The 14,445-nt window shown below is 55.5% G+C and overlaps 1 protein-coding gene and 1 long non-coding RNA gene across 2 annotated transcripts in view; both read right to left on the bottom strand.

Moving 5' to 3' along the window:
- Nucleotides 1-2,266, bottom strand: part of HCN4 (hyperpolarization activated cyclic nucleotide gated potassium channel 4) — a 39,380-nt gene extending 37,114 nt beyond the window's left edge. The window contains exon 1 of the mRNA XM_084782334.1: nt 1,154-2,266. Coding sequence (XP_084638460.1) covers nt 1,154-1,938 — 785 coding nt within the window. The 5' untranslated portion in view covers nt 1,939-2,266. The remainder of the gene's footprint in view (nt 1-1,153) is intronic.
- Nucleotides 2,267-5,423: 3,157 nt separating this feature from the next.
- On the bottom strand, nt 5,424-9,746 carry LOC311597859. Its single transcript, XR_014779374.1, has 3 exons — nt 9,602-9,746; nt 6,499-6,730; nt 5,424-5,851 (listed from the first exon to the last, which is right to left on the bottom strand). It is a non-coding gene; the product is annotated as an uncharacterized lncRNA (long non-coding RNA).
- Between the last annotated feature and the right edge of the window lie 4,699 nt (nt 9,747-14,445).

The raw sequence follows: 14,445 nt of genomic DNA, 5'->3' as shown, positions 1-14,445 counted from the left end.
AGAAATCTCTCTCATTGGATGGAAGATAGCTTTGCTCTCGTTACAAATGCAGCTCCCTGGAGTTTGTAAAGAGGCTCTGGTCGGGCAAAATGTTCCTTTATGCAGGCAGGCCAGCAGGTAGGCAGGCAAGACACAGGAACAGGGCAAGACACAGGAAGAAAAACCCAGCTAGATCTTCCGTCCAAATCTGGTGTGCTAAGAAGGCCTCAAGAGACATGAAAGAGTGGGGACTCAGAACCCTGGCATTCCTGATGCGACCCCAGAGGCAACTCACAACCTCTCTCAGTCCACACGGCTTAGTAGTCCACAGGCCTGACTGGCAGTCTCTGATCACTGGCATTAGACTTGGGAGAGTCAGGAAGGGACAGGATCCCTCTCCCTGACTGGTCTAGGGGTCCATGAGAGACCGTGTATTTGCCAGAGTTTAGACCTTTGGGATAGGGATGGGACACTGGACTAGTTGGGGATCAATAGACAGTCAGGACAGCGACATCTTCACTGACCACTGTGAGCAAGGTCACTCTGCCCTGCCAGTGTGGAAGCTAGCTATGTAAAGTGCCTGCTCCTGATGCACCGTTCAACACGAGGGTCTGGGTAAAAAAAAAAGTGTGCAGAGGGCTTTCATCCTGGGCCGGAGGCCCCAGTGACCTCGGTCCTCCAGGAATCCTGCTGCGACTTCACAGGCCCAGCAAAGATCTTAATACCTGCAGTCAGCACCCAAGGAGCTGACCCAGCTGCTAAGATGTCTATCTCACTCACCGAGCCTTCTCTGCAAGAGGAATGACCTGGAGCTGCCTTTAGGATGGCCACCTTGACTCTGCAGCCGCCAAGGGGGAGGTGCGCGGCTTGGCCAAGCAGAGCTCTACCCTGGCTGTAAGTAGGGGTAGGCCAAAGCTCAGAACACCTTTAAACTGGTCTCCAGTGTGGCCCAGATGCCGGGAGAGAGAGGGCATGAGCCGGAGCCTGAAGACTGAGAAAGTTTCTGGCGTGCTGCAGGAGGTCCAGGGGTGTCCCGGGCGCTCCAGGCACCCCATTTCTCTTGGAGCTCCCCGAGCAAGGAAGGAAAGTTAACTCAGGCTGGGAGGCAGGACTGGGAAGAAAGCATGCCTGCAACTGCACAAGGCGCCCGCGGTACCACCACCTGGCCTCTTACCTGAAGTCGCTGTAGGGGTGGATAATCCAAAACCCGGCTGACTTAACCCTCTCCTGCTCGCGCTCCACCGCTTTCTGACTGCCGAACATCCTTAGGGAGAATTTGTTGACCCCAGGTTGCAGCATGGCACCGAACTGGCGCTGCATGAAGCCGGCCTGGCCCAGGCGCACCTCGGCCTCGGGGAGGATCTGGTCGCTGGCGGCCGCGCCTCCCTCCACTTTGATAGCGGTGTCCGCCGAGGGCTGCTCGCAGGAGGCGGAGGCCGGCTGCGGCGGCTGCTGGGGCGGCGGCGAGGCTGCGGGTTGTGCCGCGGCGCCGGGGCGCTCGGGCTCGGTCGCCAGGCCCGGGGGCGTCCTGTCCTCGCCGGGGGACGCATCGCCCTCGGCAGCGATGAGCCGCCGCTCCTCCGCGGAGTCATGCAGGTGCCCGTGACTGCTGCCGCTCCCTACTCCACCGCCGCCGCCGCCCCGGCTGCCCAGAGAGGCCAGGCTCCCGCGGAAGCGCCTGCAGTCACCGTTGGTGCTGGACTTGCCGGCACTGCGGCCCGGCCCCTCGCTGTCTGCCGCCCCGAGGGCCGCACCCCGGGACTCCCCGCAGCCGGCGGCCACCGAGGGCGAGGGCGAGGGCAGCGGCCGTAGCCGGATGCTCCTTCGGCTGGGGTCCTGGCGGCCCCCGGCCCCCTCTTCTTCACCATCCTCTTCCTCGTCCATGATCCACGCCTTGGCCCCCACCTGCTGCGGGAGGCTGTAGAGCCGCTTGCGCATGGACGGCGGCAGCTTGTCCATGGTGCCAGGGGCTGGGCCGGGGGCAGCTGTGCGGGTGCGGCAGAGAGGACCTGCTCCAGGTGTGCCTGCCGGTGGGGACTCGTCCTTTGCTGCAGACGAGGGGCTGCCTCAGGAGCCCATGGTCGCGCCAGCTGCGCGCCGAGGGGAGGCTCCTAGTCCGGCTGCCGGTCCCGGGGTTCGCCGCGCTGCGCCTCCTCCCGGACCCGGCTTGGGCGCGGGGACCCCACGCTCCCTCCCTCTCTTCCTTCAGCGATCAGGGGCGCGGCGCGCGGCCGGGCTCCAGGCGCCCCGCCCCCGCGGGGAACAATGGGCGCGGGCAGCGGCGGCGCTGCGGCCAAGGCGCTCCGGGAACCGCTCCGGAGCGCAGAGCGCACTGCTCGCGCGGTTCCTAGGAGTGCGTCCGGCAGACGGCTGGGGATGACAGTACCGGTGGCTGCCTGGGTTCTGTGGCCTGTCACCCGCGATCTCTCCTTGCCTCCTCTAGCTGAGCCCGGCCGGCCGGGTCCTGAGGACTCCCGCCGCAGCCGAGCGGAGCCCAGCGGCCCGCCGGGCTTACATCAGCGGCCGCCTCTCCCGGAGCGCCCTCCGGCAGCGCTCGGGCTCCCGCGCCCCGGAATATTCATGAAGCCGCCGCAGCTCGCGGGTTGCCATAGGAGCGGCTCCTGCAGCCCGGCCTGCCTACCTGGGCTTCTTAAAGGGGCAGCGGCGCCCCAGCCCAGACATAGAGGGGGGTGGGGGGACGGGACGGGCGGGAGGTGCGGGGCGGAACCTCGCCAGACCTTGGGGACTGAAGTAGGAGGCGTCCCTATGCTGGTGCGCCTAAGGATTTCTGCTGACCAAGGGCTGAGAGCGTCCCCCAAGTCAGGGCTCAAGATTGGGGGGCGGGGTTTCCCAGTCTCTCCCGCGAGCTTCGGGCTTTCCTTGCCTAGCCTGCCCTCTCAACGCTAGGGTCTCCGACCCTCCTCTGGGGAGGCGTGTCGGTCGTAGGGCTGCAGAGCCGCTGCTTTCCCGCAACTCGCCTGGAGAGGGGGTTTCCGGAAAACGCTTCGAGTCCGGGCGGCTTCCAGGGTTTTCCTGAGCCACGGGCGGGGGGCGAACCCCGCATGGGTCTTCCCCGGCGCGGCGAGGAGGGCTTGCGGGGAAACTCTCCAGGCGCGCACTGGGCGCGCGGGTGAACCTGGTTCTGCGAGGTAAGACTTCGAAGAAATGCGCGGCAGTAGTAGCCACAGACGCGGGATAGCAGCACCGGACTCCCCACCTGCCATTCCCCAGCGCCTTCCCCCCGCCCCCGAGCAATTCCATGCGGGGGTGAGGGGGTTTCCCGAGACTGCCGGGCTGTAGTCTGGAGGCTATGGGCAGGCTCCTCTGGCGACCTGGCACTCTGGTGCTGGCTTTGAGTCCCTCGCCCTGTATTCCCATCCAATTGAGACACCCTCTGCGTACACTAGCGTTAGAGGGTTCCACCTCCACCCAGACACACTCCCCCCTCCCCTGGCCCAGCATCTGCACAGCCCAGCCCCCATTTGATCCCCTCGTTAAGGCAATCTGGGATGCACCTGGGCGTCTTCTTGCTCCTTATGTTACATTCTTGGTTTAAGGGCAAATCCCAGTAGCTCAGCCCAAGGTATAGCTCACTAGGTACCAACACTTTAGGACAGACTAATTGCTCAAAAGGGGGGGGGGCGAGTGAAGGGGCGGGAGAGGGAGAGCTCAGAGGGGGAGCTGGCCAGAGAAGGTTGGAGTCTGTTGATAGAGAAGCAGACCCTCCCAGCAGACACAGACAGAAAAACAAAAGGGCCCCCCAACTCTCTGAGGAACCGCATGAAGTTTAAATTTGAATTCTTAGCTTGCTTGTGTTCAGACATACATCCAGAGTGGAAATTTTGGAGGCAGCAGGGGTTGGGCGGTGGGCAGCCTAGCTGGGTGTTTTCAGCCCTACCCCCTGGACCACAAGACTCCGCATGGGGGTGGGGACGTCTTGGGTGATGACATCACCCGGAGCTGGCATTTCTACTTTTGAGCAGTTCTGAGCTGACAGTTCCCGCACAGATGCTGGGAGGCACGATCTCTCTCTCTCTCTCTCTCTCTCTCTCTCTCTCTCTCTCTCTCTCTCTCTCTCTCCCTCTGTCTCTCTCTTCCTCCCTCCCTCTCTCCCTCTCTCTCTCTCTCTGCCCTTGGGTCTCCTTGAGGAGTACTCTTAACTGCCTGCGAGCCCCGTCTGCCCTGGGTAGGAACACCTCCCTTTAGCGCACTTACTATATAGTCTGTCCGTTCACCAGAAACCACTCTGTAGTGACCCAGCTGCAGAACGGAAGGCGGTTCACACAGGGTATATTCTTCCCTGAATAACCTAGCTCTTGGTCATATCCCCACTTCTGGTTCTTACAGCTAGTGAGTCCCCATTAATCTGAGTACCAATGACACCAGGCAGCCTGTGCCCTTCTGGATTGAGTTCCTTGAGGGAAAAGACAAGACTAACTTAGTCTCAGAAGCTTGGGCATCACCCCAGGGATGGTCAAAGAACAGATCAACTCTACCAGAAGCAAGGGACCCTGAAAGTTAACTGCTGGTGATGAAGAGAACCCCCCCCCCGGGAAGATAAGGATATGACTAAGATTCTGCTTCCTAGGAACCACAGTCCCAGGCTGCCAGGGGCCTCCGGTTGGCTCTACCTCTAACTCCCCACTTACCTTCAATTGGATTATCACCATCCATCTACAGCCAACTCCAGGTATAGACTTGATGCTTAGATAAGCCAGGCCCATAATAACCCCTGTTGAGGCTAAGCCTCTCCTGTATCCTTCAGCCAAGGGTTTTAACAGGACATGTGTGGGATGCCGGCAAACTCTGAGGGATGGGGAGGAGGTTAGGGGGTTAGGCAAATGCTCTGGAATAAGAGGGTGTCAGCAACTCAAGAACCCCGTGCTAGAAGCTAGGTCGCATCTTCCGCATGAGAGATTTGGAAGCTCGCTGAGCCTGACCTAGCTGGGGAAGGCTTCCTGGAGGAGGGGTCAGATTTAATGAGAAACACATACCAACCCAGAGGAAGATGCCTTGTGTCCTGCTCCTAGCACTCTTAGTCCCATTTTCTTGAGACAGAGTCTCTCGTTGAACCTATACCTGGATCGGGGGGGGGGGGTCATCCTGCAAGTCCCAAGGATCTTCTTGTGTCCCCCCCCAAACACCACCACCCTTCCATGCTGTTATTACAGGCATGCACAGCCACACCCAGATTTTTATGTGTCTGCTGCATATTAAAACTCAAGTCCTGGGGCTGGAGCTAAGAGCACTGGCTGGTCCTCCAAAGGACCAGATTCAATTCCCAGCACCCACATGGCAGCTCACAACTGTCTGTAACTCCATTTACAGGGTATCTGACACCTTCACACACAGGCAGGCAGAACACTAATCTACACGAAATAAAAATAAATAGATAGATAACTCACGTCCTTGCACTTGCACAGCAAGACTGTTAGCCACTGAACCATCTCCATAGCCCTAGTACTTTGTGCTTTATTTATTGAAACTACCTGAAATTGTCATTTTGTTAGGTTCAATGTGGCCAGATTTTGGCACTGTCCCCACTCCTCTTTGCAACAAGAGTACCAAAGCCCAGAGAGGTTAAACACATTGCCAAATGCCTCACAGGGAGAAAATGGTGCAGCTGGAATCCCAGCAAAGGTCCTTTCCTCAAGGCAGACGCCATCCACCCTGCAGCCCAGCTGCGGTTCCCAGGTGGGAAGGGGCAGGCACAGGTGCGGGGGAGGGGGCCACAGCTGGATGGTGAAGGCGCACAGAGGATAGTGGCGCTGGGAGTGGAGGCAGTGTTGCTCTGCCCACACCTGTCCCTCACTGCACTGCCTGGGAAGCAGGGTTGCCTCTGGTTTCCCCATGCGGTGTAGGAGATACGGATCTAAGAGAGAAGGGACCTGATGAGATTAGTCCCCCTAGATGACCTGCCAGAACTGACGTGAGATGTAGCTGACTGTGTACGTATGTCAAGCTCAGACCCTGTTTCCTATGGATAAGAACACTGTCCTTGCTTTCAGAGGTGGCACTAGGGTAGGGGAGGACTAGGGGAGGGGAGGACTAGGGGAGGGGAGGACTAAGGTAGGGGAGGACTAAGGTAGGGGAGGACTCCCATGCCCTGCAGAGCCAAGATGTTGGCCAGTTCTTGGGTAAATGAAAGAAATAGAGATAAAGTAGGAGGGAGAGAGAGGTAAAGGAGGGAGAGGGAAAAATGTAGCCTATTTTGAGTGTGAAGTTGTCTCCTAGCCTTCCTTAGAGGGCTGTGTATTCTAAGATAATAACCTTTGCCACGTTTGCCGTGTTAAAGTGCCACTTTATGAAATCGTAGTGCTGGCCAATGTGTTTGGTTCTTTTGTTTGTTTGTTTGTTTTTTTAATGTTCTTGGCCAAATAACAAATTTTGACCTGCTGTTCTGTTTGTTCCTCCTCCTCCCCAAAATGCTTTTTGGAAATATTCGTCTGTGAATTCCAGAGGCCTGGAACTCCAGCTAGAGATAACAGAGAGGGGAGATAGGAAGCAAAAGCCAGTTACCGTCACACGTGCTGCCTGTGTGTGCGCCTCGGTCCTTCCTCCTCTGTAGTAGTCACCTCACAAGTTGTCATGAAGACATACAACATGCATGGAACATACAATCCTGCCTCTGTTGAGTGCACAGTTAGCATCACATGATGGAATCTAGAATGCAGACTGCCTGAACCATTGGTGGAGGAGACGTTTGGCTCTTGCAATCCAGTTTCAGGCCATATGTTCATCTTAAAAATTCCTGTAGGCATGAAAGAGGTGTTTTACTATACAGAGATGTGTTTGTTTTTGTTTTTAAGTTGTCCCTTCTGGTAAGCCCTAGCTGGGTCCCCAAGGGAGATCTTCTCTCAGGGACGGGTACTTACTTATCCCCCACTCCCTGCAGGCAGCTGTCGTAAGTGGAATCAGAGGCTGCTGTCCTGACCCTGTGACCAGTACCCCTGCCCCTCTACAGAGAGAGGACAGGAGTGGGGTCTCCAGACGCATTTTCCTTCTCTGGGGATCTGAGCCTGCCTGGTGTACCTGCTGCTCTGCCAGGCAAGACAGCGAAGAGCAGGTCACAGATGTAGAGACTTTCCTGCTGAGAGCCTGACTTGGAGACCAGTTCTCTGAGGAAGAGAGCTGGCATCAGCAACAGTCCCTGACCTGAGGCTTCCTGGTGAATACACTGGGAGGTGGAGGGGCAGGCGAGGTGGCTGTGAAGAGACTGATGCACAGGACAGTAAGTCAGCTAGCCAGTTTTGACCACGTCTTGGGCGCCTCATTGTGTGTGCGTCCAGGCTTCCATAGCTGGTGGTTGAGAAGGCTGATAGATGCCTTGCTGGATGAAGCCCAAGGCCATTCCAGAGTTATATAAGTGAGGACCACAGGAAGTATTTCAGACGCTCAGGGCAATGGCGCTCATAAGTATGGTCAAGGAGGACTTTCTGGAGGAGGTAACAAGTGAGATGTGAGCTTGGTTTTCTAGGGAGTGGGAAGAAAGGGGAGGCAGAGGGAGGGATGAAGCGACGAGGTAGAGGAGGACATGAATACGGAGTAGCTTGGCAGCCGTGATGCTTGCTGTATTCATTCAGCGAGATCCACAAGGGAGAGGGTGAGAGGCAAGCGCCCATCTTGGAGGGCTGCTTATCTTTTGCTCTCAGTTGGCTTTAAGAGAAAAATCTACCGGGTCTCCAAACAAGGAGAGCCGTGGGTTCTCCTGACCCCCTCCTCCCCAGCAGCCTACAGGCCAGCCTTGGATCCTCATCTATCAGCTTTCTCCCATGCTGGGCACTCACTGCTCCTGGGGATTCCATGGGGTCATGGGTAAGATTCTGGCTACAAGAAGTACCATGAACCAACCATGCCTACCTCCTCTCTCCCCCCCAATCTCGTTAAGGCAATAGTGAGCCAGAAAGCCCTTACAGGCTCCTTTCCTTCTTGCCATCTGCTTTCTTTGGTAGTTCTGCCTGAATTCTTTAGGATCTGGAAGCCAAAGCTGTTGAAATGCCCTGTGGCTCCATCCCTTGCCTGGGCACAAGGTACTACCCGAGAATCCTGAGACCCTCCCGCATGTATGCACCAAGGCCCAGCAGAACTCAGAGCCCTTCCAGCTTCAGGCCAGCCCTGGCTCCCCTGGCCTTGTTCTTTCAGCTGCCTGGGGACTCTGCCAAGGCATGGGTGAGGTCTCATGCCACCTCTTGCCCCTGAACGGGGTGGAGAAAGATATACTGACAGTTCAGCCAGGCCTGGACTATGTCTCTGTGTCCCTACCAGGGCTCCAGGACGTCTGGGCCACCTGGACTGGGAGCCAGGCTGGAGGGGGGTGTGGGGCGGGGGAGGGGGTGGGGGGGATGTGGGGCGGGGGAGGGGGAGAGGGGATGTGGGGCGGGGGAGGGGGGAGGGGGGTAGGGGGTGAGGGAGGGGGTGGGGGGGGTAGACTGGGAGGGAAGGCCCCGGAGGTGCCAACAGAGAGGTGCTGCCAAGAAGTAAGTGGAAGAGGCTCCTTAGCCCCAAGTCTGGATCTTGCCATCTTTCATGGCTGCAGTGGGTTCAAACAGCCACACACACACACACACACACACACACACACACACACACACACACCAGGAGGGGCAGTTTAAACAGCCTGGATGAAAGGCTTAGAGGAGGGAAAGAGGGGAGGAATAGAATGAGCTGGTGGGCGGGGGGGGGGGGGCAAATGGGCTGAAGACAGCTGGGGAGATGAGGCTTTTCCGGGACCCTAAGATGATTCAGGGAATAGACTTGGCATATGGCCCCACACTGACCCATGGAGGACAGCTCACACTCACAGTGTCACTTGAGGTCTATTCGAGCCCCTACCTTATCTTTTTCCTCTTCCCCTTTCACTTATTCCATCCCTTAACCACATGACTATGGACTGGGCACCTACACGGGCCCCCCAAGAATCAGCCTCCCACCTCAGGCACCAGAGGCGGTGGCAAGCATGAGACAAATTCCCTACCTCACAGAATGCAGGCAGAGCCCAAGGGCATGTGATGTGACCGGAGGAGAACTGGAGAGCAGAGGAAGGGAGTTTCTGCAGGAGGGGCAAGGAACATAGGCTTGAAACTGTCTCTGAAGAAATCAGGTGCAATTTGGAGACATGGAGACAGACGAGTGGGGGAACGGCAGGTGAAGGGCACACGGTGAGCGGAGAGTGGCCGAGGGAACCCGCAAATGGGGGTGGGTGAGCAGGCCAGGAGGGCACAGCTACAAGGATACCAAGGATGGGTTGGTTTTAGAGACAACGGGGAGCTACTGGAAGCAATTTAAGATGCGGTTTTTGGAAGAACCATTGCGTTGTGTGCCCTGGGAACCCAGCCTCGGGCTTAGCTGTTGCAGAGCAAGCCAGGAAACAACACGCTGCATCCCCGTGCCCTGGAGACTCAAGTGGGGTCAAGGAGATGCACAGAATGCTGTGGAGTCACTCTGTTATCCTCCAGGCAACAGAGTCTGGGCCCCTGAACCCTGTAGGCACACAGAGTAAGCACGGCCAACCCTGGGTGCAGGCCTGGGAACTATACTCCCCAGCTCCCTGTGAAGTACATCTTTTGTACAGGCTCCATGGCCGCCCAGCCTCCCTCCCACCAGCTCTGCACATCAGGATAACCTGCTATTACATGAGCCTTCCGCTGGACGCCTTCCAGAGAGAGACAGTTCCGCTGTGTAATGAGAGCTGTGCCCCCACTGGTCACGCTGTGGGGCCAGGAGAAGAGGCAGCGCCAAGGAGAGGCCAATGGAGACTGTGGCATGGACTGTGATGGACTGAGACTGAAGTTGTCATAGAGATAGTGACACAGACCTGTGACAGGACTGTGGCAGATGCCATAGTAGGGGCTGTGACACTGCGGCATTGCACTGATACGATCTCTGAAAGGGGCTGTGACAGAGGATATGACAGAGACTCTGATGTGCTGTGACGGAGCCTGTGGCAGAGACTGTGACAGGAGCAGTGATAAAGGCTATGACATAAGAGCTTGGCAGAGACTGACTGTGTAATGGGTTGTGATAGAGGCTGTGATGGAGAGTGTGACAGACATCGTGACAGAGGCTGTGATCCAGGCTATCCTAGAGGCTTTATGGGGCTGACAGGGGCTGTGACAGGTGCTCTGGCAGATTCTGTGACAGGAATTCTGACAGGGGACTGACAGGAAACAGTCCTATATGATGGAAGCTATGCTAAGGCTGGGAATGACAAGGGCTCTGGCAGGTTCTGTGACAGGTCCTGACCATGGGCTGTGAAGGGAACTCTAACAAGTCCTATGATGTGGAGCAGTCTGTGACGGGTCCTGATAGGGGGCTGTGGTGGGCCTTATGGCAGGGCCTCTGGTGAGGCTTTGACAGGAGCTGAGACAGAAATATGGCTAAATCTGGAACCACAAATCAGAGTTGGGACAACAGTTCCTGGATCCCAGGCCCATACTCCCACGGTCGACAGAGCAGTTGGTGGTGACAGCAGCAACACACGGGCCCAGCCAGGCCCAGCCGTGTGTGGAAACACAGGCGGGCTATGCGCTGAAGCTGAGATAGGAGACAGCAACAGAGAGCTGAGGGAGGCTGTTCCCGTCGCGCTGTTGCGGATGGCAGTGTGATGTCTGTAGGCAGATTCATGGCTGCTGTGCTCTGGATCATAAATGTCCTTCCAAAGTCACATGTTGAAGCCATTGGTTGCCAACAGGTGACACTTCTGGGAGGTGGTAGAGCCTGAAAAGGTGGAGCCTGGTAGAAGTTGGGTCATTGGTGATATGTCCTTGAGGAGACATTGCAAAGCCAGTTTCTTGCTTTTTTTTTTTTTTTTTTTTTTTTGTCCCAAAGCCTTGATAAGGTGAACAGCCTTCTCCATCCTGCTCTCCCATGGGTAGAGTTCTCTGCTTTCACAGGCCCAGAATCATAGGGATAAGTGACCACGCATTATATCTCTGAAGCATAAATTTTCCTTCCCACTTAAAAAAATTTTTTTCACCTTTCCTTCTTCTCTCTCTTTTCTCTTTCCTTCATTTCTTTCTTTCAAGATGAGGGTGAGGCCTTCTCACTATGTAGCACGGGGCTAACCTGAAGTCACCCTCCTGTCTCGGCGTCTGGGGTAGCCAGGACCACAGGTGTCTGCGGCCCTATGCTGAGTTCTCCCTTTAAAGGAAACCGAATTTGCCTGGAATGACGGCACTGGCAAGCTAGCTAGCACTCTGGTTCTCTGGGCCTTTGTTTTCTTGATAACGCTTCCCTTTGGAGAGCACAGTGAGTTAGGTGCAGGGATGGGTTGGTGAGGGGACCTGTGAAACCCTGAGTGATTTATTGCAAAGCCTGTCGGACAGCCTTCTTCTGGTCAAGTCAACAGTGAACTTTGCATAGATATGAACGGTCCTTTCCCTGGTGTGCGGAAGATGTGAGGACCAAACGCAGACTCGTATTAAAGAGTAAATGAAGTCGTGGTTAGGGTAACTAACACTTAGGAAGCGTTTGCTCTGTGCCAGGCAGCATGCCAAGAGCTCAGGACAGATTAGCGTGTGTAATCCGTGCAGAAGCTCTGTCAGGTAAGTGGCATTATCCCCATTTCCCAGGTGATTAGACTGAGGCTCTGAAAGGTTGACTGAATTGCCTAAGCTCCGAGGTTAGACAAAGGGTGTTGGGGCTTGGGGAAGTCACGCCTGGCCTAACCTTGGCTCTCATCCTGGCCTACCACAAGTAGCATTCTCAGTCACAGCTGCTATGGTCTCTCTCTGTATTTTGAAGTTCAGTGAAAAAGGCATCTCCATCCTTGAACTGGACGGGACATGCTTTCATCCTGTGGCATCCGTGGGGACTGTGACCCCCAAGGACTACAGTCAGGTTTGTTTTTTAAGTCACTGCTTTGCTTCAGGCTCTTCACAGAAGGCCACAACTCTTCTGTCCCTGATGGCTGGATGGGTAATTCCCACACTGCCAGGGTCAGGAAGAGAGATGTTGAAATCACCTGCCTGCTCCTCGGAGGCGGCCATGGCTGACACCCCACGGTTGTCTCCTGGGTATCTTTCTCACCGGACTCTCTCCCCACCTCCACCCCTGCTTTCTTAGGAAAAGCTCTTTGCAATCTCTGGCCCTGATTCGTTTTCTGATTTTCAATGGCCTTCGGCTGCCTGTTCTCATGGTGGCCTCTGCCTCTAACAGCTGCGATTCAGCCTCCTGTCCGAGCTCAGCCCCGTCCGTGCCTTCTGCTCCTCTTCAAGGATGCAGTGAGAACCTCTGAGGCACTTTTAGCACAGGATGACTCCATCCAAACCCTTGCACTAAGTGACTTAAACAGACACTGGCATGGCTTCTAATAGATCAGTACTGTGTCTCTAGGCTGATGACTCTGGCCCCGTATGGCTCCTGCCTGGGAAAGCTCAAAGCTGTCAAAAGGAGTTACTGTGCATTCCAGCCAACACTTGAAGGCAGCGTCCCTGTCTCCCACTCTCTGAAGGATGCTAGAAGCCTCACTTCCTACACACCACTTAGAAACCCAGGTGGTCCAGCCGCTTGGGGAAAGCCCTGCTTCTCCCTTCACGGATCTCCTGTGGTACAGCCAGCCTTTAGAAATCTGCCTTTTGTTTCAGAGAAGTCGAGCTCAGTTCAGGCTGGATTCTTTCCTATTGCAAAGGATAATCACTGAATTAAACGTGCCCTACCACTCGGTGGGCATCCAGCTTGCCTTGTCCTTGTCCACCGCCTGCCTGTGTACTTCCCTGATTGCTTACCTCCCAGCTTAGATGCCAAGACCCACCACCTCCGTCTTATGAAGTGTCCTCCACTCCCTTGCCTTACGACCCATCTCCTGTGCCAACCTGCCCACTTAGGCTCTGCATCAGCCCAGCCATTGATCCTCTCTGCAGGAGGTACACTGGCCACAGCTGCCCTGTGAGGCCGCAGAGGCAATCACACGGCTACAGAGGTTGTGCCTCCTCAAATCCAGTTTCTGATGTGCCTCTGTGCTACTTAGCACTCCGGCTGTTTTGTCCTCAGCCAGTTCTGCTCCTTAGCTCTTCGGATTGTATCTGTTTGCTATTTTTTAGGCTTGTTTATTTCGTGTGGATGGGTGTTCTGCCAGCCTGTAGGTATTTGCACCACATGTGTACCTAGTATCTGCAGAGGTCAAAAGAAGGCGTTAGATCTCTGAAACTGTAAGTTACCAGTGGTTGTGAGCATCGTGTGGGTGCTGGGAATGGAACCTGGGTCCTCTGCAGGAGCAGCTAGTATCCTTAACTGCTGAGCTATCGCTCTAGCTTTTTGTTTGTTTTTGAGACAGGGGCTCATGTAGTCCACGCTGGCCTCCCACTCACTTCATTATTTTATTTATTTATTTATTTACTTACTTACTTACTTATTTATTTACTTTGGTTTTTTGAGACAGGTTTTCTCTGTATAGCCTTTGGCTGTCCTGGACTTGCTTTTTAGACCAGGCTGGCCTCGAACTCACAGCGATCCGCCTGCCTCTGCCTCCCGAGTGCTGGGATTAAAGACATGTGCCACCACACCTGGCCTTCCCACTCACTTTATAACCAGGAATAACTGTACAGATCTGCCTGCCTTTACCTCCCCAGAGCTGCAGTTGCTGGCCTACACCACAACTATCAGTTTTACGTAGTGCTGGCATCAAACCCAGGGCGTTAATGAGTGCCAGGCAAGCGTACTGTCAGCTCAGCTAGGTCTCTGTCCCCAGTTCCTCTTGTGCCCAAATCCATACCTCTTCCAATAGGACCCTTCCTGCCAGTAGCAAACCTGAAGAGAAAACAGTATCTGCTGTTCAGAAGTCTTCCTTGGTAACATTGTTTTCTTCTCTCCCCATCACATCTACGCTTCTCGAGGGTAAACCTCATTTGCCTTTCTTTTTAGCAGCCCCCCTATTCCTCAGCCTTCAGTGGTCAGCTTCACTCCTCACTAGGACCCCCTGGGTACCAAGTATACTTTGCTCCTTTCCTTACTGACCTTGGGGCACCGTGCCTTGCTTCTGCCTGTCCCTCCCTTGACTGACCTCAGGGACACATACACGTCAGATTCTCTGTCCACTTCTCTGACCAGTCCTTGGCTCTCTTCGTGTCCGAGCCCCTGTTAGATGTGACTTCTGTCCTTGGCTCAGTGAGCGATCTGTATTTTCCATGAAGATCTCAGCCCCTGGTCACCTTAGCCAAGCCCTTGCCTCTGGTTACTGTCCAGGCTCTCAGCTCAGGTCTTCTCCGTTCTCTCCAGTTCTTTATAGCCAACCTCCTCCTTGGATGTCTTACGTGTCCCCTGTGCCCTTCAGTTGACTTAGTTTAGTGCGTGTGTGAGAGCAGCCATGCACGCGCTGTGACGTCTAGGTGGAGGTCAGAAAACAACCCTCAGGGGTCAGGTCTCACCTACCACCTCGTGGGATCAAACTCAGGTTGTCAGGCCTGTACACTTGGGCCTTCTGCCTGCTGAGTCACCACACAACTCAAGTGTCTGAACACCCACAATACC

This window comes from Acomys minous (genome assembly GCF_964271855.1).
Source record: "Acomys minous genome assembly, chromosome: 5".
In the NCBI taxonomy this organism is placed as follows: Eukaryota; Metazoa; Chordata; class Mammalia; order Rodentia; family Muridae; genus Acomys; species Acomys minous.
Note: the sequence above shows the minus strand (reverse complement) of the source record. Positions and strands in the feature narration are given on the sequence as shown.